This window comes from Tachyglossus aculeatus, chromosome 21 (genome assembly GCF_015852505.1).
Source record: "Tachyglossus aculeatus isolate mTacAcu1 chromosome 21, mTacAcu1.pri, whole genome shotgun sequence".
Taxonomy (NCBI): Eukaryota; Metazoa; Chordata; class Mammalia; order Monotremata; family Tachyglossidae; genus Tachyglossus; species Tachyglossus aculeatus.
In genome coordinates this window covers 46342894-46357255 of record NC_052086.1, presented here as the reverse complement: position 1 = coordinate 46357255, position 14362 = coordinate 46342894, and the positions used below count along the sequence as shown (strand labels likewise).

Below are 14362 nucleotides of genomic sequence, written 5' to 3'. Positions count from 1 at the left end.
GGTCCCTGGCAGGGAACAGTCTTGGTTTACTGCTCTGCTCTCTAGCCCCTGACTAATAATAATAATGACGGCACTTAAGTGCTTACTATTTGCAAAGAACTGGTCTAAGCGCTGGGGTGGGGGGATCCAAGGTAATACGGTTGTCCCACGTGGGGCTCACAGTCTTAATCCCCATTTTACGGATGAGGTAATTGAGGCACAGAGAAGTGAAGTGACTTGCCCGGTCACACAGATGACAATTGGCGGAGCTGGGATTTGAACTCATGACCTCTGACTTCCCAGCCTGTGCTCTTTCCACTAAGCCATACTGCTTCTCTACCCCAGTTCTCCCGGGCTCCCACGGCAGGATGAGTCGGCCACGGGTGTCCCGTACGGTGCCTGGCTCTGACCAGGCACATGAACAGATGGGGCAGCAGAGAAAACCCCCAAGTCTTTTCCCCATTTTCCAAGGCCACCCCAACTCCAAGACAGACTCCCAACTCTGCCCCAGTTCTCCCCACTCCCAGATGGCACACTGCTGTTGGCCCATCGGCATCTCCCCCCGGCCCAGAGCCCGGCCCCTGGACACTCACCACCCAGTAGGCACTCTGAAAGATGTACAGGCCCACTGCCCCAGGGTACAATCTGACTCAGCCGCCCCCCCCTCCACAACCCAAATAAAAGGAAGCCCCTCCAACTCTCAGCAGTCACCCTTCCACGTGTGGGTGTCCACACCTGGGATCAGGTTGCTGCTGGCCAGGGCCCAATCCCACCACTAGCCCCCAGTAGGCCCTCTGAAAGATGTACAGGCCCACTGCCCCAGGGTACAATCTGACTCAGCCGCCACCACCCCCCCAAATAAAAGGAAGCCCCTCCAACTGTCAGCAGTCACCCTGCCACGTGTGGGTGTCCACACCTGGGATCAGGCTGCTGCTGGCCAGGGCCCAATCCCACCCCTGGTCAGTAGGGCATCCCCAGCTCCCCTAACAAGGCTCAGGTTGGAGGTGTTGGTCAGCAGGGCCTCTGGCTGCTTGCTTTGCTCTCCTCCCAGACTCACTCTGTTACAAGACTTCCAGTTGGGGAGGGCGGGATCAGTTTGGTCCCTTGGGCTAGTCCCCAGGCAAGGCAGAAGACAGTCCAGCCCATGAAAACCACTAAGGGAGCCCACTGGCAAACACTCACCTGTACCCCACACCCCCACAACAAGGGCCATCCTGCCCCTCCACCTCCTGCGCAGCTCGGCATCCTGCCCGTGCCCACAGGGGGATGACTGACCCCAATCCCCACGAACGTCTCTGCTCCCACTGTCCTCGGGTGGGCCGAGACCAGCCCGAGAAGCCCATGACTGTGCCTGGCCCCCCGTGCTGCCAAGGACGCCTTGGGGAAGGAGAGGGAGGGGTGCCACCCGACAGATTGAGGCGTGACATGAGCTGCTCCGGTAATTTAGTGGAGACCTTTATTTGCAAACGTGATCACGGAGCGGGCTGGCGCACTGCACTTCTGGAAATACACACACGGGTGCCCGTACCTTTGCCAGCCAACACCCCCACAGACATGTCCATGCGCGGACACACACGCACACGTGTACACAGGCACGCACGTACGTGTACACACACACACACGCACACAAACACACACACACACTTCAACACCAAGACACGACAGCCATCTGGAGTTTCAAATTATTACATCCACGGACTTCTCGGCACTGTACACATCTGTCACCCCACAGCGGAGTAGTCATCTACCTCTAGAGACGGGTAATACAGAGCACGGGAGGGGGAAGATCTGGGCTCCCATAGGTATATGAACATGGCAAATCTTTATAAATAAACATCCAGTGAAGAGAAAAAAGTGACACTTCTAATTTATCTTTATACATAGAGTACTCGATCGGCAGAATTGGGGGTGAAGGATGCATGACGGCTCGGGCCCCCTGCCCCAGCCCCAAGCAGGCCAAGAAGGGGCGGGATGGGGTGTTGGGATGGGGGGGTGGGGGAGGAGGGACCCTCCCCCACCCCACCCGGGTTTGCACCGGGCTACACAGAGGAGGACGAGTCACTAATGTACACTGCACATTTACGAGAGATTAGCTACCACACTGCCACAACTCTACACATCGTGGAGGCCGTTTCCATTCCGGGGGCGGGGGGCGGGGGGAGCGGGGGAGGCCGCAAGGAGGTCGTTCGGATTGGGGCGGGGCAAGTGTGATTCGGGAGGGTGGAGTGGGGAGATGCCCTCTGGTCCGGCAGGGAGGGTTGCAGGTTACTTTGTGGAGAGGATCAGGGCCACGATGAGGCCGTAGAGACCCAGCACTTCGGCGAAGATCAGGATGAGGATCATTCCGACGAACAGCCGGGGCTGCTGCGCCGTCCCCCGGACCCCGGCGTCACCCACAATGCCGATGGCGAAGCCGGCCGCCAGCCCGCTCAGACCCACGCTCAACCCAGCGCCCAGCTGAAGGAAGCTCCTGCAGAGATGCGGGGCGGGGGCGCGGAAGGTCAGGGTCGGAGCGGGCAAGGTGGAAGAGGGCCGCTCGCCCCCGGGGGCTCCCACCGCCAACCCCGGCCGGATCGGGCCCATCCTGCCTTAGATTCTGACCCTCTCTGGTCAGGGAGGGCGCGGGAGGCCCTTGAGGAGTGGCGGGTCTCTGATGTGGGGGTGCAACTGACCCAGGACTACCAACCTGAGGGGGCTGACTGGGGGCCAAGACCAGCGCGGGGCAGGGAGAGGAGCCCTGAATTGTTTCCAGGAGTAGTTCTGGACACCAGACACCAGGGATCCCGTTACCTTTGTGCTCCCCACCGGGGCCATGCAGAGGAGTCCTGAATTATTCAGCCACCGCAGCCGCGGGAACGGCAGGCCGGCAACTAGGCGGGTGGGTGGGCAGGGTCACTACCCCATCCTGCCCGTGGGAGAGTTAGGCACCATCACAGGGACACCCCCACGGGTGGAAGCCTGCCCAACCGCAAGCTCAGAGAGGCACTGGCAGAGCCAACTTTGCCCCACCACATGACCACAACCCGGGCAGCCGCTCCAGCGTCAGCCAAGACACCGTCTGTTCCTGATATGGATGACCCGAAGTGCGATCACCAGCAGCTCCCCCTGGCTCCGGGGCCACTGTGCCCGGGGGGTTTGTACAGATCTCCTGCCCACCCACGTCCCTGGGGACTTACTTGAAGAGAGAGATGTTAGGTGTGAGAGAGTTGGCGATGAGGACTGCCACGACTAGGCCGTAGATGGCGATGATGCCCGCCATGACCACGGGAATGATGGACTTCATTATCAGCTCGGGCCGCATGACCGACATTGCCGCGATGCCTGTGCCACTCTTGGCTGTACCATAGGCTGCTCCCAAGGCTGTGGAGACAGAAAAGGAGAGCCCTGACAGTCACCTTGGATGTGATCCCCTTGCACCAGATGCACGTCAAACTGGGACCCTCCCTGGACCCCCTGTCATTGGGGCACATGTCCCTCCATCACCTCCAGTTCCCCTACCTCGGTGGCATTCGCACCCCACCCCAGCGGGCCCCTACCTCTGACCTCGGTGGCAGCTCCCGGGAGTCGTCCTGGCCAGGAGACTCCCCGTCAGGAACCACCTGCACTCTATACTGACGCGCCATTCTCTGATGCCCGGGAATGCAAGACACAGTTCCTGTCCCCCAGGGGCTGACGGTCCAGAAGGGAATAGACTGACAAGCCAATAGAAAGGGCAGTAGCCAGGACAAAGACAGTCTAGGGATGGCCCAGGGTAGGTCACGATTCATTCACTCAATCCTATGTATTGAACACTTACTGTGTGAAAAGCACTGCACTAAGCACTTGAGTGTAAAGGCCAAACTGAGTGAGCAAATCTAGTTAACAGAAAGTGCAACCCGAGAGGGCCCCTGTGGGGGGGATTCTCTGCCAGCCCTGATGGAGGAGGTGGGGCCAGCTGAGGATGATGGCCTCCCCTTCCCCGCCCCCCAGTTACACCCAATGAAGGACCCCCAGGGCCCTCTTCCAGGGCACAGAGCCCAGTGGCCAGGTCGTAGGTAGGCCAGGCAGAAGGGTCTGGACTGAACGGGAAACCGCTGGGCCGAGTTCGGCCCCCGGAGCTGCCGCTACCTGTGCGCAGGCAGCCGCGGTAATTGGGGACCCCCACCCTGGGGGGAGAGACCAGGGCAAGGGAGGTGAGGTGGGGGTCGCTGAGCACAGCGGGGGTTTGGCAGAAAGACACGCAGAGTCAGGGCCGGGTCGGGGCCACCCTGATCACAAGCCCAGCAGAAACACAGGTGCCACCAGAGCCCCCCGGGACCCCGAGGTCACAGATGCCACACCCTGTCATCAGGGGGCTGGGGTGGCAGCAGTCAGGGCCAAGCACAGGACTGGGCACCCCAGCCTCTGAATACAAACCACTCCACTCCCCCCCACCCTGCCCCTCCCTGGACCAGGTCATTCATTCATTCAATCATATTTATTGAGCGCTTACTGTATGCAGAGCACTGCACTAAGCGCTTGGGAAGTACAAGTTGGCAACATATAGAGACGGTCCCTACCCAACAGCGGGCTCACAGTCTAGAAGGGGGAGACAGACAACAAAACAAAACATATTAACAAAATAAAATAAATAGAATAGTAAACATGTACAAGTAAAATAGAGTAATAAATATGTACAAACATATATACAGGTGCTGTGGGGAGGAGAAGGAGATAAGGCGGGGGGGGGAGAGGAAGGAGGGGGCTCAGTCTGGGAAGGCCTCCTGGAGGAGGTGAGCTCTCAGTAGGGTCCCACCTTTGCCTCACCCTGGGAACTTTGGGCACAGGCAGTTCCCAGACCCACGGTGCCCCTTCGCCATGGCAACCACAAAGATGCTAGCTGTTTGATCCTCCGGTCCACAAGAGTACTGGGTCACATCAGAGAGCCCCGCCCATCCCCCCCCACCAGCCCATTCTTTCCAGGAGGCACAGCGCGTCCTGGCCTCAGCTTACCCCCGGTACCATGGTGGTTATCCACTGATCCATCATTGATTAGATTACCAATCAATGACTATTAACTTTAAACACTGCTTCAGCACGGCCGACTTGGCCACCTACCAGCCGGGACGCACCCAAGCCGGAAGCCGTTTTAGGGAAAGTCCGGGCAGGAAGAGACGACCCACAGGGGAATGCCCTTATTGAGGCAGGTCAGGCACCCCTCAGGCGTTTTCTCCATCACCCCTGTCTCCGTTGGGCGGACCCTGACTCCAACAGGGAGTCAGAGAGAGTTCAAGGTCGCCGGATCCCACCCAGTCCACGGCCCTGGGCAGCACTGCCAGGTTGGGGGCCTGAGGGGCCACATCCTCTCCTCACTGTTGCCCCGCTCCTGGGGAGCAGCGATCCGGGGAGCCGACGACCAACCTGGGACCCCCCCCCGCCTCCCCCCACCGGACAGCTAGTTCAGCGTCATGCTCCAGAGCTCCCCACCACCACACCCCGGGACACCTCGCGGTCACCACGCCCGCAGGGAGGTGGACTAGAACCAGACTGGCAGGATACCGGCCAACGGCAGGCACTAGCTGCCAGAAGGCAGGAGAATCCTGGTGCCGCAGTTTGCAGCAGCACTGCCAGGGCCAGCAGAGTCACTAGCGAGACCCCGGTTGGTGGGTGGGGGAGGGGGGAAGAGAGGGGGTGCTTGGAGCCAGACCCCACAACTCCCTCCCGCATGATGCCCCAGAGCCCCGGATGGCTCCACTGTGGGTCAGCAGGTTTCCCAGCACACTCTTCCACGTCAACCACTTCACCTGGTCTCCATGGAGCCCCCAGAGCGGACTGAGGCGGACCCGGCTCGGAGACTTCGGTTCCACTCGGGCAGCAGGGAGAGGCCCAGCTGGCACTCAAAAACCCACTTGGGCTTTGTAGGCCAGGTGAGCTCATTCATTCACTCCCTTACTCATTCAGTGGGATTTACTGAGCACCCCCAGGGGACACTGCACTACACTGAGAACTTGGGAGGGCCCGAAAGCTAGAAGCGTGGCCCACCCTCAGGGAGCTGCCCCTCAACTGTTCAGCATCCATCCAGGGATGCCCGAATCCCTCCTCCTTCAGACCCTAGACCCAACACCCCCAAATTCCCTTCCATCATCATCATCAATCCCTTCCAGAAACCCAGCACCGGGTGCAGGTCCAGCATGACCTTGACCAATCTTTCACGCTGACCACAGCTGTAACATGAGCATCCCTGGATCGCTTGGGTTGTGCTAAGCACTGGGGAAGGAAAGATGCCTCCTGTGGAGCTCAAACCAACAAACACCGCTCGGGGTCCCGGCGACATTAACCACCCCCGTCCCCAGCTCCAGCCCAAGTGGCTTCCCGCTTTGACTGACCCATCGCCTTCTGCTCCCCTGCCCGCCGCCTCATCCCCACCCCTGCACCCTGGCTGCCATACACCTGTGCCACCCCTCCCCCTCCACTGCCAAGCCCTCATCTGCCCTCTCGCCCAGACCAGGGGGAACTTGGCAGCAGGGTCCCTGCCCTCTCCCACCACCAATGTCGGGGACGATGGTGCCCCCACCCCACATCACCCCGGGAGTTCAGCTCCTGGCCCGGACCACAGGAGCAGGGTGGTGGGATGGGCTCTGTGGAGACACGTTTCAGGGCACCCCGGCCCAAAAACTCCAGGGTCCTGGAGCTCTGACAGGGCTTTTAACTCTTGGGACCCTGCTGTCAGCCTTCCCCTCCATCTCCCAACCCACCCCTGGGGCCAAGGACTCCTCCTTGTCTACCCTACACTGCTCCCTTCCCAGCAGGCAGCACAGCACTCTGTCCCTAGGCAAGTAGTGTGGCCTAGTGGAAAGTCTGAGGACCTGGGGCCCTGGGTTCTAATCCCAACTCTGCCACTTGTCTGCCATAACCTTGACTACGTCACTTCGCTCCTTGGTGCCTGTTTCCTCAACTGCAAAATGGGGATTCAATACCAGTTCTCCCTCCTACATAGACCGTGAGCCCCATGTGGGACAGGGACTGATGCCAGCTTGACTCACTCGTATCTACCCCCGCGATTAAAACAGTGCTTGATACACCCTGAGCGCTGAACATATTCCATGGAAGCCACCCCCACCCCAGCCCCCGTGGGGGTTCAGCAAGCGACTGTGAAAGAAGGAAACAGCAGGACCGTCGAGGCAGGAGGCAGCGAGTCTGGGCACCGGCCTAGCCGGTCCGGGGACGCCCACGGCAGCTGGGTGGGGCCACCTTGGCCCGGGCAGCTGTTGGAAGGCGGCGTGCCCGCCCGGCACCCAGGTTCCCACCGGCACCTGGATGGTGCAGACTGCCCTGCCAGAGCCTCTCTGCAGCCAGACAGGGCCGCAAGCCTGGGGAGGGAGACGACCACACAAGGGGCGGAGAGCAGGTCTCTACCCGCCTGCGGCCCTGGCAGGGGCCCAAGGATGGAAAGGCCACCCCCTACCCGGGCTGCCGGACACAGGGTGGGGATGCCAGCCCAGTGGGGCTCCAGCCAACACCAAACTGCCTGCAGCCTGCCCGCGTTCACCCTCGCTGATCTGATGAATCTGTCAGTGGCCTGTACCTACCAGGAGTCGATCCGAGCGGACACCACCTGATGACCAACACTGGAAGCTGGGGTTTGTGGCGACACCCCAAATGGCTCCCCAATCCCCCCGCCACCGGGGGTCCCACAAACAGCCCCTTGCGATGGCCGGGGACATACATAGCTGGTTCGTAAGACCAAATCCCCCCATCCCGGGCCCTCCATCCCCAAGATAACCCAGTCGTGCCAGGGGTCACTGACCCAACACTGCTCAGATGGTCCCTGGGGCAGTGCAGGGGCCTGGGTTTCCTCCTCTAAAGTGGGAATGAGATGGCTGCTCTCCCTACCCAATCCATGAGCCCCACAGGGGACGGGGCTGGTGTTTGCACCATGTGCCGGGTGTCTTGTCAGCTACCAAGTCAACCCAGCCATATGCCATGGAGGTCCGCAGGGCCCCACCGCCACTGCCCCTGTGAGGCGGCGGCCCCCTCCCCCATGGCCCGGGGCAGTTCATTGGGACAGAGGGCAGTCAGGTTGGGGGTCAGAGAGCCACACGAGGCTTCACAGCGGCCAGCCTGTGATCGAGTGACCTCCTACCCAGAGCCAGACCCACCCTGCTGGGTGGGGTGGTCAGTCACACAAGGGACAGAGCCTTCAGAGCCCGAAGTGGGGTAGGGGGGAGGGAGAGTCACATGCCTTTCCCTAGGAGCTGGGAAGGGGCCTGCCCAGTGAGGCCCAAGGCGGGGAAAGGCCTCAAGTTCACCTGAGCAACCAGTATGCCAGGTCAGCCTCTTGACAGAGCACTGAGGGGGAGGTCCCCCGGCATTCATTCAATCGTATTTATTGAGCGCTGTGTGCACTGCACTGTACTAAGCGCTTGGAAAGCAGGAGGCTGACCGTATTTTAGAGCCAGCAGTGAGGTAGCGGGGCCTAGGACCGGACCCAGCAGCCCACACCACTCGGCTCTGGGCTACACCTTGGTTCAATTACACAGCCAACATCTCCTATTCGGCAGATCTACCGAAGACAATGGTAGTGGCGTGGGGCTGTATTTACCCTTGCATCCACCCCAGAGCTTACTTCAGGTCAGGGGACATGGGAAGAACTTGATAATCACATCAGATTCAGGCCCTGCCCCCATAGGACAGAGCAAGGAGCTAATTCCCATTTTACAGATGAGGCAACAGGCCCAGAGTCTAAGCAACTTGGCCAAGGTCACCGGGCAGGCCAAGGGCAGAACTGGGCCTAAAACCGGGGGGGGGGGGGATCCTCTAGACTGCCAGCCATGGGCTCTTACCATCCAGCCTGCTGCCTCTAGTCAGTACATGTTTGTTTGTAATTCTACTGCCCACTTTTGAGTGGAAGCCCCCTGTAGTCAGGGAAAGTGAAAAGTATCAGTGTGGGACTCATCCAGGGACATAGCCCAGCACGTTGCTCCCAGGGGGTGCTAGGTACATGTCAAAAAGCAGAACGGCTTAGTGGATAGAGCATGGGCCTTTGAGTCAGAAGGACCCGGGCTCTAGTCCTGGCTCTACTATTTGCCTGCTGTGTGACCTTGGGAAAGTCATTTTATTTCCCTATAATAATGACGGCATTTACTAAGTGCAAACCACTGTTCTAAGCCCTGGGGAGGCTACACGATGATCAGGTTGTCCCACGGGGGGCTCACAGTCAATCCCCATTTTACAGATGAGGTAACGGAGGCACAGAGAAGTGAAGTGACTTGTCCAAAGTCACACAGCTGACAATTGGCAGAGCTGGGATTTGAACCCATGACTACTGACTCCAAAGCCCGTACTCTTTCCACTGAGCCATGCTGTTTCTCTAAGCCTCTGTTACCTCATCTGTACTACGGGGATTAAGACTGAGAGCCCCATGTGGGACAGGGGCTGTGTCCAACCTGATAAGTTTGTATCTGCCCAGAGTACAGTACCTGGCACATAAGTGTTTACCAAATACTGTAACAAACTAAAAAAAAAAGGGGGGGCATCAAGGGTGTTGCTACACCAATAGGCCCATACTTGGGGTCACTACAGCATGGTGCCCTGTCTCTAAGGAGGGCAGGATCATGTCTGATTCTGTGATTGCTTCCTCCTTCTGTGGGTGGAGGAAGAGACCTAACTCATATGCTAGGAGTCAAGATGGGATGTTGAGTCACAATGCAGCGGGGGAAGGGGCAGGCAGAGGAGGAGAGATGGGGCCAGGGTGTATATCTGTTGGGGGGGAGGGGAAGTGTCCCACACCCCACAAGTCCAGGGCAGTTAATCAATCACTTCCTCCCCCACCTCCTCAAACACCAACTTGCTCACTGTGTCTCCATCTTGTGTCTCCTCAACCCCTTCTGCCTAGATCTCCTCCCCCTTTGCAGTCAACAGACCAGATTCTAAAAATCCTGTCCTTCCTTTCCTCCTATAATGATTGTGGAACCTGTTAGGCCTTTATTATGTGCCAAGCACTGCGCTGGGGCAGATACACGCTAATCAGGTCCCACATGGGGCTCATAGGCCAAGCAGGAGGGAGAAGGGGTACTGAATACTTGTTTTGTAGATGAGGGAACTGAGGTTCCTCCCAAAAGTCGACTCGCCCAAGGTCACAGAGGGTAAGAGGCAGAGCTAGAATAAGAACCCAGGTCCTTCTCTAATAATAATAATAGTACGTGTTTAGTGCTTACTATGTGCCAAGCACTGCTCTGATTCCCAAGCCCTTCTCTTTCCATTAGGGGACACTATATTTCCCCCTAGCTAATTCCACCGTTCATCTACACTAAACTGTCAACTCCTTGAGAGCTGGGATTGTGTCTATAGCTCTGCACATGGTAAGCACTCAAATACAACTGGTACTGTACTGTCTCAGGTGCTCAGAAGAGTGCTCTGCACACAATGGACTGCAAGCTCCTTGAGGGCAGTCTGTGTCTATCAACTCCTTTGTACTGGCTGGCTGTGACTGAAAAATTCTGAATGAATGTATCTTGTCAATCTCTCAAGGGGAGACTGACCACCGACCAGGGAAAGAGCAAGAGAGAAGGGGGATAAAGCAGGAAGCAAGACAGACAAGTCTGGACTGCACAGCAAATCCACGTTTGTACTTTAATGAGCCCCTGTGCACAAGGCCTGGTGCGGGGGAGGGAGGAATGTTGGAAACTAGCCCCGGAGGGCTTCCTGGTGGAGGCAGGGTTTCAGGAGGTCTTCAGTCAGGGGGACTTGGGGGGGGGGGGGCTTACGGGTCAGAAGGACTAGGTGATCCAGTAGAGGTTTGAGGGTGGATTCTGGGGGGTGCAGACACTCCCCGCGGGGTCCGAATCCCCCGAGTCGGTGTAAGGAGGACCTCCCCTCCTCCCCGCGGCCGCCCCCTCCCCAGGGCTCCGGGGCGTGTCTGCACGTTCCTATTCGTCCATTCAATTCATTCAAGCGTATTTACTGAGCAGTTATGGTGAGCAGAGCACTGTACTAGACGCTTGGAAAGCCCAAAAGAGCGAAGGAGACGTTCCCTGCCCACAACGGGCTTACAGCCTAGAGGCCGGGATCCCCGGCCGAGGCAGCCGGCTCCGGCTCCGAGAGAAGAGGCTCCAGCCTCCCTCAGGGGGACGGGAAGGGAAGAGGGAAGAAGGGAGGGAGGGAGGGGAGGATGGAGGGAGGGAAGGAAGGAGGGAGGGAAGGAAGGAGGGAGGGAAGGAAGGAGGGAGGGAAGGAAGGAGGGAGGGAAGGAAGGAGGGAGGGAAGGAAGGAGGGAGGGAAGGAAGGAGGGAGGGAAGGAAGGAGGGAGGGAAGGAAGGAGGGAGGGAAGGAAGGAGGGAGGGAAGGAAGGAGGGAGGGAAGGAAGGAGGGAGGGAAGGAAGGAGGGAGGGAAGGAGGGAGGGAGGGAAGGAGGGAGGAAGGGAAGGAGGGAGGGAGGGAGGGAGGGAAGGAGGGAAGGAGGGAGGGAAGGAAGGAAGGAGGGAAGGAGGGAGGGAGGGAGGGAGGGAAGGAGGGAGGGAGGGAGGGAGGGAGGGAGGGAAGGAGGGAAGGAGGGAAGGAGGGAAGAACGGTCGGTCCTCAGCCCGGGGCCCAGGTCAGGGAGACGCCAAACCCCCTGAAGGTCACCCCTCGGGCGGCTCGGCCTCGGTCGAGCACCCAGGATGCGCCCCCCACCCCCCCACCCCCGGTCGGGCGGACGGACAGCCGGACCCAGGGCGTGGTGGGGAGGGAGGTGACCACCGGCCTGGTCGTGGGGGGAGAGGGGACCCGCGTCAAATCCTCGACCCTGCCCGGGGACGGCCCGGCCCTGAGGTCGGTCAGTCAGCACCCCCCCCCCCCCCGCCCAGCGGAACGACCCCGGTTCGGGGGGCGGGGAGCCATCCGAGGCCTTCCCCCCTTTTCCTCACATCCCCCTCTCAACCTCGCCACCACTCGCTCGGACCCCCCTCCCCGCCCCACATCACTTATATAATAATAATAATAATAATAATAATAATAATAATGGCATTTATAAAGCGGTTACTATGTGCAAAGCACTGTTCTAAGCGCTGGGCAAGTTACAAGGTGATCAGGTTGTCCCACGGGGGGCTCACGGTCTTAATCCCCATTTTACAGATGAGGGAACTGAGGCACAGAGAAATTAAGTGACTTGCCCAGAGTCACACAACTGACAATTGGCGGAGCCGGGATTTGAATAATAATAGTAATAATAATAATAATAATGTTGGTATTTCTTAAGTGCTTACCATGTGCCAAGCACTGTTTTAAGCGCTGGGGAGGATACAAGGTGATCAGGTTGTCCCACGAGGGGCTCACAGTCTTCATTCCCATTTTCCAGATGAGGTAACTGAGGCACAGAGAATCAATCGTATTTACTGAGCGCTTACTGTGTGAAGAGCACTGTACTAAGCGCTTGGGAAGTACAAGTTGGCAACATATAGAGACGGTCCCTACCCAACAGTGGGTTTACAGTCTTGGGGGGGGGGGGGGGGGAGTGAAGTGACTTGCCCAAAGTCACACGGCTGACAATTGGTGGAGCAGGGATTTGAACCCATGACCTGACTCCAAAGCTCGTGTTCATTCCACTGGGCCAATATCCGTATCTATAATTCCACTGATTTGCTTCTATTGATACCTGCTTACTTGTACTGAGGCCTGTCTCTCCCCGCCCCCAGACTGTTGAGCCAGCTGTGGGCCAGGATTGTGTCTATTGCTGCATTGCACTACTCTATTACTCTATTTATTACTTATTACTCCATTTGTTTATTACTCTATTTATTTACTTATTTTACTTGTACGTATCTATTCTATTTATTTTATTTAGGTAGTATGTTTGGTTTTGTTCTCTGTCTCCCCCTCTTAGACTGTGAGCCCACTGTTGGGTGGGGACTGTCTCTCTATGTCGCCACCTTGTACTTCCCAAGCGCTTAGCACAGTGCTCTGCACACAGTAAGCGCTCAATAAATACGATTGACTGATTGTCTCTATATGTTGCCAACCTGTACTTCCCAAGCGCTTAGTACCGTGCTCTGCACACAGTAAGCGCTCAATAACTACGACTGATGATGATGACGATTGCACTTTCCAAGCGCTTAAGCTTTTAGACTGTGAGCCCACTGTTGGGTGGGGACTATGTTGCCACCGTGTACTTCCCAAGCGCTTAGTACCGTGCTCTGCACACAGTAAGCGCTCAATAAATACGACTGCTGATGATGACGATTGCACTTTCCAAGCGCTTAAGCTTTTAGACTGTGAGCCCACTGTTGGGTAGGGCCTGTCTATGTTGCCAACTTGGACTTCCCAAGCGCTAAGTACAGTGCTCTGCACATAGTAAGCGCTCAATAAATATGACTGATTGATTGATTGATCGATTGATCGGCCCGGGGGAGCTGGATCCGGCCGGGCTGGATTTGTTCTGTCTCCCCCTTCTTGACTGTGAGCCCACTGTTGGGTAGGGACTGTCTCTATGTGATGCCAATTTGTACTTCCCAAGCGCTTAGTACAGTGCTCTGCACATAGTAAGCGCTCAATAAATACGATTGATTGATTGATTGATTGATAGGGACCGTCTCTGTATGGTGCCAACTTGTTCTTCGCAAGCGCTTAGCACAGTGCTCTGCACATAGTAAGCGCTCAATAAATACGATTGATAGAGCGATTGATTAGTCCAGTGCTCTGCACACAGTAACCGCTGAATATATACGACTGACTGAATGACTGAATGAATGAATGGGGCCCTTTGGACCCCCCCCCGTTCCTCACACCCTAGGCGCCCCCACCCTTCCCCGCAGTCACGTGACGGGCGCGCGCGCGCGCGGCCCGGACCAGCTGGAGCCCACGTCACCGCGTGACGTCACGGCCCCCGAACCCCGGATGGAACCGCCCCGGGACGCCCTGCCCCCCCCCAATCGCGGGGGCGCGCCCCGAAGCCACCTCGCGCTCGTGCCCGTCCTTACCGCTGAAGACCATGGCGGCCGAGGCTCCCATGACGGCGAAGAAGGAGGCATAATCGGGGTTATTAGTCTCGGCCATGGCTGGGCGGGGAACGGAGGCCGCGACGACGACGGCGACGACTCGGGTCCCCTCAGTGCTCCGGCTCGGCGCGGGGCTGCGCGCTAAATAGCACCACCGCAGAACAAAATGGCGGCCGACGCGGCGTCACGTGACCTTCGGGCCACGCCCCCCTGGGCGGCACCACCTCAGCTGTGGGAGGGGGGGACCGACCGCTTCCCGTCCAGCAGCGCCCCTCCAGCCTCTCCACCCTCGTAAACGCGCTTTTTCTCTCGTATACTGAGTCCGGGCCTACCGGGAGTTTTCCGTCCCACAGGCGCGTGGCCGGGGGCCCTCCGACGCCCCCCCCCCGCTCTTCGGCCCCGGTGGACCCGTCCGGCCCCGTCTCCGGGGGGTTGGGCGGGGCCATCGCCAC

The 14362-nt window shown here is 58.4% G+C and overlaps 1 protein-coding gene across 1 annotated transcript; it reads right to left on the bottom strand.

Moving 5' to 3' along the window:
• Positions 1-1410: 1410 nt before the first annotated feature.
• Positions 1411-14067, bottom strand: ATP6V0C (ATPase H+ transporting V0 subunit c). The gene is made up of 3 exons (XM_038762267.1): positions 13893-14067; positions 3156-3339; positions 1411-2449 (listed from the first exon to the last, which is right to left on the bottom strand). Exons 1-3 carry the CDS (start codon positions 13966-13968, stop codon positions 2245-2247), a joined length of 465 nt encoding a protein of 154 aa, XP_038618195.1. The 5' UTR covers positions 13969-14067; the 3' UTR covers positions 1411-2244.
• Between the last annotated feature and the right edge of the window lie 295 nt (positions 14068-14362).